Raw genomic sequence first — 9124 nt, forward strand, 5'->3', positions numbered from 1 at the left:
CGATAATTATCGATATCGAATTATATGAAAATAATTTTATCGCAATAACGTTTTTGGTCATATCGCCCAGCCCTACTATGCGTGATTGGTTACTGCCTGTACCTGGAATGTTAAACGCTGCCACCGATTGACACCTTCGTCGTTGACACCTCGGCCAGCCGGCTGCAGCACAAGACACACACAATAGCCAGCAGCCTGCGCATATATTATATACATTTCAAGATTCCGAGCATAATATTCTGGGTAGGCATAGCCCCCCCTAGCCTTATATACGCGCCACCTATGATCAGGGTCCCCCATTTTCAATTCATAGTGACATTTATGACATACACAACATAAACATGACATTTATTATGGCATAGGGACATACATGACAATGGGTTGCTCCTCCTGAAACACACAGCTCTGTTGCTCCTTCCTCCACACACTGCCTGGGTTTGTTTACGTGAAACATGTGCAGCACCTCGCGGCTCGCGCCACACAGCAGAAAAACACCGGGGTGGTGATCTGCCCCTGCCTACCATTAACCAATCAAGTTACACGAGTACCCGCGGTTCCGGCCAATGACAGGGCGACAAGGCTCGTGACACCCAGCGAATGAATCTGCTCTCTGCCCGGAGCACTGATGCAACTGAGCTGCAATAAGCAAACAGAAATCCGCACAACAACACATCATGTGGGTGTATACTTCCACCACGGAATAGTCCCTTCGAACAAAATGAGGCTTTTATATTCTGTGTTACAGAATAAAGGCTCGTGTGCAACTTGCTATTCTAACCTATAAGTAAGGAGGGTCCATTTCAGTGAATGGTCTACGACTGCCCCGACCCCGACACACACACATAGTCATTGTTTTGATAGCTTTTTTTGTGTTTGTTTTGTCTTTCCGTTCAAAAGGCATGTATTATATCTACATCACGTCAAATTTGCTGATTTGCGTCAAATTACGTCAAATTTGCTGATGACACAGTAGTGGTGGGCCTGATCTCTGCCAACGACGAAAGGGCCTACCTGGAAGAGGTAGAGAACCTGTCACAGTGGTGTCAGGAGAACTGCCTCTCCCTGAACGTCAGCAAAACAAAAGAGATGATTGTGGACTTCAGGAGGTCGGGGGTCAAGGACTACAGCCCCCTCAGCATCGACGGGGCACCAGTTGAGAGAGTGAACAGTTTCAAGTACCTCGGAGCCCACATATCCGAGGACTTGACATGGACCACACACATTGACAGTGTTGTGAAGAAGGCACGACAACGCCTCTACTTCCTCAGGCGCCTAAGGAAGTTCCAAGTCAGTCAGAAGATCCTTAGGAACTTCTACTCATGTACAATAGAGAGCATCCTGACCGGCAACATCACCTCCTGGTTTGGGAATAGCACTGCACAAGACCGTAGCAGACTACAAAGAGTGACACGTTCAGCCGAACGCACAATTAGAGGGGGGCTTCCCACCCTCCAGAACATTTACAACAAGCGGTGCAAGGGGAAGGCTAAGAGAATTATTAAGGACTCGAGCCACCCGAACAACTGCCTCTTTGAACTGCTGCCGTCAGGCAAGCGATACCGGAGTCTTATGGCGAGCACAGAAAGACTCAGAAGGAGCTTCTATCCCCAGGCCATCAGGCTGCTAAACGAACAATAATCGCTAAACGAACAATAATCACTATGCAACAACCATCAAATGCACACAGCACACACACCCACACGCACACACACACTCACTCAAACAAACAACACACTGCAGCACCCACTCTCCACACTTTAGATCACACAAACACACTTACACTTTATATTTATTGATAAAGGATTTGCACTACAACTCGTACACCTACTGTGAATTGTACCTAAACTGCACCTTGTCCATGTATGCCTTGCACTATATAGTATTGTATATTAGTACACTGCACAGTATTGTATATTGTATGGTAACTACGTCTACGAACATTGTACATATGTCTAAACTGAACACTGTGACCTCTTTTTTTTCTTCTAATTTTTACTATGTTTTTATTTCATACTTATCTTGTCATGCACAGTCTCTGGAGCGCAACAGTAAGAAGCATTTTGTACAAAAGTATTCTGTACTTCTGTATGACAACTATTAAAGAAACTTGAAACTTGAAACGTGGGGTCTCGAGCCTGCCTGTCTCTTGTAAACAGTAGTAGGCTGCGCGCGCCGCGGAGCTGTCTTCTTTATGTAAACAGTAGTGTAGGCTCGCGCATGTATCTATTCTACATTGATTTTATTTTATTTTGATTTGTCTCGAACATAGAAACATAAAACAAGTTTAAAAACAAAACGGTAAATAGTCAAAGACTATTTCCATACAATAAGTGTTCGAGAAGGAACAGGGACAGGGGGAAGTAAAACAACTTATCAAGCCTTGCCCCTTCCTTACAATATTTGACATTCTAATTGAATACACATTTAAATAATATAACAAATAATAAAAAATAAAATAAAAGTACAGTTTTTTATATATCCAAATGAGGAAAAAAATAATAGGCAGTCACATCACAGGGGTCTTTCGAGCCTGTCTTTTGTAAACAGTAGTAGGCTGCGCGCGCCGCGGAGCTGTCTTCTTGTAAACAGTAGTGTAGGCTCGCGCAGGGCTCGCGCACGTGGGGGCGGAGGCTGAGGAACACCACGTGGTTTGTCGTAGTGACGCAGCTCGTTGCTAGGTGTGAATGAACTGACGCTCGCGCCCAATTAACCGACCCCCCCAGTCGTCAAGTTGATCACAACAAAGCAACAACTCGACACTCCTCACTGCGCTGCTGTTGCCTGGCTGCCCCGGATATTCAAGAGCAAAGAAAGATGGCTTTTTATTATTAATATTGTCAAGTCGAACCTTGAAAAAGAAAACCGTGCTTTGCTTCAGCAACGCACCCCAATATTTCCCGCAAGAATGGAGTAAGTTCTATACTTTATATCTATTTTTATGTGCTTGGTATTTAGTGTTGTTGTTGTGAGCGTCCCGTATACGTACGGTCTCTCTTTGTTTTAGTTAGATTGTCGTCTTTGTGTAATATCATCTCCCTCCTTCCTTTGGTTTTTAATAACATTATATAGTTACATCCAAACTGTACCATTGCCACAAATGACCGTGATAGTGATGCAATGTATGTTTTAAGTTTGATAGCTCTATACCGCTCACCCTGGATAATATATATCATTAACGTATACATACTAGTTATTGTACGGTTATACACTCATCGTCAGCGGTCAATTTGAACTCCCGTCTCAGTTCTTCTCTCTCAGTTGGTATTATAACGTCAACCTGTTGTCGGATGCATCCAGGCTCCATTGTTACCACTCAGACTCACCCACCGTCTGGTTGTTTATTATTTCACCAGGGTGTTCCAGGGTTAGTCTCTTGGGTTAGTCTGGCATCTTGTCAACACTTTGGGCCTGGTAACGTCATAGACCTTCTTTAGCCCACGTGTTCTGAAGGCACTTTATGTTTTGATGATTCGACACTTGAACGGGTCAGCAGGTTAAATTCCACATCTGTATCTGTTATTTCCCACAACCTTCTGTACAGTAAGCCTATAGTAAATGCAGACCTTTGGTTGTCTTCATAAGTTGTGTTTTGTTCTGTTGCTTATGATCTTCTTTGCTTCAATGGCCATATATATATATATTTTTTTTTTATGTTTATATTCCACTGCTGTTTACGTCAAATTCGTCAAAGATTTGTATCAGTCCATGTACATTCAAAACTCAACTGGTTAAAAATGAGCTCAAAAGAGTCAAGTGAAGGAAATGTAAACCTATTACACTGCAAAATTATGAATTCAATTTGATCAGATTAGATTCAAATGTATAGGGTCTGAGGTTACATGTCACCCCTGGCAGATGTTTTCAGTTTTCATGGGGGGGGGGTCACCTGTCAAAAGCACTCTGAAGCAACATGCTTCAGAAACTCCATTCCACCCATCCAGACTGAATTGTTCAGCTTGTGTGATCATTTCAGATGGTCTCTCTATACATCTTTGTCACAAGGTTCCCCTAACATCCCTGCTCGTTGTCTGACCCTCCCGCAGGTGTCATTATGCCCACCCAGCCCTCATCTCCGTGGCTCATCAGACCCCGTCAGACCTCGCCTGCTCCCAGCACATGCTCGGACTCGGATTGAATCGTAACGCCGGTAGACAAAATGATGTCAACGGCGGCTCCCCTCTGGAAGACTGTTCGCGTGTGCCCGGTAGACCCCCTCGCTCTCTCTCACCCACAGGCTAACCACAGCCAATCACAGGGGTGCAGGGGGGAGGTGCCAGAGGAGACTCAGCACTTAATTGGTAAGTTGCGAGTGGGGGTACGGTTTTTTATTTTGTCTCCAGTTCAGGTGGGCACTGCAGTGCAGTATGTTCATTCTCTCCGAACAGTGAGTAACAAACTATAGTTATACATCTTTTGTTGTTTTCTAAGAAATGTTGCAACTTTCTGGAAGATTTCTCTGCACTCACTCGTCACCGTTGCTCTAACGACGGCGGCGTTGCAGAATTAAACACGATGTCTACAACGTTGCGTGGTTTGGATTCATGCTTGTGTATAGCTTTCACTTTGAATCTTCAATTGCCTTTATCAAATCAGTTGAGATGTTTGTATAATTGCCTTTTCCCCTCTCTCTCTCTCTCTCTCTCTCTTCAATAGGTGATGGTCTGACAGACTGGATGACCGAAGAAGTGGATTTCTCCTCTTACCTCCCAAACCCTCCCTCCCCTCCCTCCCCCGCCAACCCCTCCCTCCCCCCTTCACCCCTCCACAATGATATCCAGGTGCCCTCCGACTTGGAGGTCATGACCTCCCTACTGCAAGAGGAGCTCGCTCAGCTCGAAGACTACTTCCTGTCCGAACCGCTGCCGGAGAAGGGGCTGAAGTTGTTGAAATGCGACAACAACAAGGGTCCGCCTCCCGTCGGCCCGCAGCCGTTCTACCAGCTGCCCTACGCGTCCTACTCCGCTTCCGGCCAATCGGAATCCAGTCCGCTCCTCGTCACCCTGGCGACCGGGGAGCTGGACCTGCTGAGCATCTGCGGCGGCGGGCCCATCGGTCGGTCCAAAGTCCCGAGACACGCCCCGTACGGCTGCGGCGGTCGCCCCGGCGGCGGCGGCGGGCGGAAGAGGCTCCCCGACGGGACGAGGCTGGGCGAAGGCTACGACAACAGCTTGTGGAGCTCCAGAGGGAACGCGGGGACCTCGGCGGTGTCACTCGGCGGCAGCTACGGCTGCCTGGAAGGGGAGCGGCTGGTGGGGAAAGCCTACTGTCTGGGCAGCGGCGTGGAGGTCAGAAGATGCCCCAACCAGCCCAAGGAAGAGAAGAACTGCTGTTTCGGCCAAGAATTCCTAGGCGGCGGGAAGGTCGTCGGTGGGTTTGGTTTCGCCGGGCCGCTAGATATCCACCATAAGAAAGATGACCTGTTGATGTACGGCATGCGGGAGGTCAGCGGAGGCGCCGGTAAGAGGGAGGCGCCCGGTGGTGTCGTCAAAGCCGGCGTCTGCGTAGACGTGGCAAAGGCCACCGCGTCCTGGAAGTCCGAGAGCGGCGACGGTTGTTACCTCCAAGCCACGCCGCCGCAGTCCGAGGCCTACTACAGCTTCTTGGGCAACGTCGGTGAGCAGGTGAAGGCAGAGGGTTTACAGATGGGGCACCAACACGACCCGCACTGTAATTTCCTGGAGGACCCGGGTTCGGAGTGTCTTCTAATGGCCAGGGAGGGTCTCCTCAGCTTGGGGTCTCCGGGTCACAGGCTGGCGTGCGGCTTGCCGGAGGACCAGTGCCCTCTGAACTACGACCTGGACGCCATCCCAGGAGAAGGTGGCGGCGAGCGCAAGCAGAAGAAGCGAGATCAGAACAAAACGGCTGCTCACAGGTCAGTTCTGTGGCCTTGTCGTTCGCTGCCTTTTTAGAACATGAAACACTAAAAAAACAACATTTGAACCCTTGAGACGAAGAACCATATTATGTCCACTTTGAATTTTCTTTGGACAGTCTCACGTTTGCAGTTGTCCCAATCATTTTGATTGTGAACATGATTACATCACCCAAAAGTACTCCCCGGTATTGAGTTATGAATGTACACACGGCTATACACAACACTCCCAACTTAACCTTTAGATCATCGAAAACACTGTTAGTCTGAAAAACCTTCAAACAAACTCCTATCGTTCTTCGTCTCGAGGACTCGTTAAGGCTGATCTTTGTGTGTCTTTATTCACTCTCGACGTCTCCCCCCCCCCTTCCCCCGACACAGGTACCGGCAGCGGAAGAGGGCCGAGCTGGACGTCCTGGAGGAGGAGCTACACGGTCTGGAGGGTCGTAACAGGGAGCTGCGTGACAAGGCGGAGTCCGTGGAGCGGGAGATCCAGTACGTTAAGGACCTGCTGATCGAGGTGTACAAGGCCCGCAGTCAGAGGCACAAACAGGACCCCACGGCGTAGGCTGCTGCTGCTGCTGCTGCAAGTACATCAAACACAACGTGAACAGGGAAATTGTATATATAAAAAAAGATAATCCTGTTTTGTTTGATTCTTCAAGATGTGATTCCTTTTTTCTTATCTTTTTTTTTTATGGTGGGTGGGATTATTGCATGTTTTGCTGGTGTGATTTAAAAAAAATTGTTACATTCAAAGTCAACAATCGTCTCTGTGCTTCCACTGCTTTCGCACTATTCAGATCAAACCAATGAAGCCTGCACTGTGATGCGATAATTATATGACAATCATATTGAATGGATTTTCCTTTGCGTTAACCTATATACTTGCTGAGAAAGGCTTTAATTCTAGAGACCAGTTGAGGTTTATTCTGTGGGTTTGGATTATTAATGCACAACATTGGAGTTGATATCAGTAGCAGACTGGGATAAAGAAAATCGATTTTAAATTATTATTTTTAAACTTTACCCTTTTCGATGTAGTCACATTATGGAATAAAATACATGTTTCAAATCCAAATACTTTTTCAATAATATATATTTCAAATGTCAAATCCATTTCAATAACCTTGAATATCTTAATATTCAATACGTTTATTGAGTTTACAACGGTGAAGAAAACCACTATAAAAATGACTTTACACATCAATCTGAGCTTAAGTGAAACACTCAGAATTTTTACTTTTTGCTTAAGTGAAGTTAAAACCTTCATCCCAGGTCTTATCAGTAACTCCAGTCTACTGTAGTATACTTTTATTAAAATGTATCATTTGTTTTATTTCAAATGACCGCAGCCAACAAGACTATTTTTCCAATAGGTCACTGTGAACTTTGAGAGTTGTGTATTTTCCAAATTCCTGCTCCAGTAAATGAATCAAAAACGCAAAATGCACTGAATTCCAACAGTCTTTGTTATACTCTGTTGCTATTCTATAACCTTCTATCCTCAGTTGCAAATTGCAATATATTACAATCTATATTTTGCAGCTCAGGTTATGCAAGCTAAGTCCCTCAGTCAGAGTTGTCGGTTAATAATCATTCTCGACAAGACTCCCGTCCATTCCAGTCAGTCTGTTTCGGTGGATTCGAGAACTATATATTTGACAGATTGGTTTTCGTTGTGTACAGAATATTGTGACAAGTCGTTTTTAGCAGCCTCTCATCCTAGCTGTCTGTCAGTACGTCCACATCTCTCTAGGATATAGGAATGCACTATCTCTGGAATGGAACATGTATACATTTCACATACAAATGGGGGGGGGGGGGGTTGTCTCTTAATTGCTTTTAGGCCAAAATTGTTTACATGGATGATATGCATTGATACTGTATTATATGACATCCGTTCAGGGAGAGGAGCTGGGTATAGCCTCTATTTTTCTCTAGAGTGTTTGTGAGAGCTTTTTAACGTTCTTCCCAGCTTTTGGTATGATGCAGATATTGTCCGAATTTTTCCAATTCACTCATTGCTACACAATTTGTTTAGGACGAATCGACTGCTCCAAGGAACTATGTTAAATTAATACCCTGATTATGTTGAAATGATAATTATTTTTATTTATTTTCTATTGCAAACCCTATACTGTTTTGTTAAAAATCCTGAATTATACACAACATGGTAATTTACTGTTGATTATATTTAGTTCAATAGGTAGAGCAATACTATATATACCTTCCTTTCTCTGACCTTTGCAATAAAAACCTTTGATAGAATATTTGTTAGTAAGATGTTCCACGATAAACTAATCATTCTGAATGCAAATTAAATAGGCACAACTTTACATAGTAATACTGGACACGTGTTACTATTGTATTCCTTTTGTGTTGTGTGTCATGTCATCGATTTTCTTTTCTCCGAATAAAGTGAATGTGTTTACAGTTAATGAAAGTGTGATTTCTAGCTCTTTTTCGGCCATATGGGGGGGGGGGGGGGGGGTAGCATATAATGATTAGATATCAACTGACGTTACGGGAAACGGGAGCGCCTTCTCTTATAGCTTGGAATTCTAGAATGTTGTGTCGTCAGAATTATAATCGCAGCGATGCGATCCTACACCTGCTGCACGGGCTGTGATTTTGGATACACACCCTGATAAGCATATAGCCTATATAATTTGTTTTAGATCCAAGGCGATCGATAAAGGAATCTCTTATCTTATTATTATCTGTATAGTGTTTCGGCCACAGAGAACTGTCAGACTAGACGAAAATGTTGTGCACTTATGCCAGAAGTATTGACTTGACTTGAGTGATGTCGGCGTCGTCATAAACCCCCGTCTTGCTGGTGAAACTATACTGGATAATTGTTATATTTTGTTTGTTAAAATATACAATATTTTAATATAATACCAGACAATAGATTAGGTTTGAATGGGTATATGTATTTATTTGTTTACATCGGTTATTAGCAGGCCTATTTTGAGATAGGCGGGTTTACAATATAGCCTATATACAATATTGGATAAAAAATTATAAAATCAATTCCATAAACGATAATTGTTCAGACAAAATTATCGTACAAAATAAATAAACTGAAAGTTAATATGTTGTTGTCGGCCAAAGCCTTCTGCAGGAATCTATCGTCTCTTTGCTTTCATATAGGCCTACTCCTACAGTACCCCCTTCAAGAAAAAATACAAAACACAGTGAACATTTATTTAAGATCAATATTTAAGGCGACGTTGAAATAAATGT

The 9124-nt window shown here is 44.3% G+C and overlaps 1 protein-coding gene across 1 annotated transcript; it reads left to right on the top strand.

Moving 5' to 3' along the window:
* The first annotated feature begins 2779 nt into the window (after window positions 1-2779).
* On the top strand, window positions 2780-7603 carry atf5a (activating transcription factor 5a). The gene is made up of 4 exons (XM_084320060.1): window positions 2780-2910; window positions 4044-4298; window positions 4654-5872; window positions 6254-7603. The coding sequence occupies exons 2-4, from the start codon at window positions 4157-4159 to the stop codon at window positions 6438-6440; spliced, it is 1548 nt and encodes a 515-aa protein (XP_084176186.1). The 5' UTR covers window positions 2780-2910; window positions 4044-4156; the 3' UTR covers window positions 6441-7603.
* Window positions 7604-9124: the final 1521 nt, after the last annotated feature.

This window comes from Notolepis coatsorum (assembly GCF_963971535.1).
Source record: "Notolepis coatsorum genome assembly, chromosome: 8".
Lineage (NCBI taxonomy): Eukaryota > Metazoa > Chordata > Actinopteri > Aulopiformes > Paralepididae > Notolepis > Notolepis coatsorum.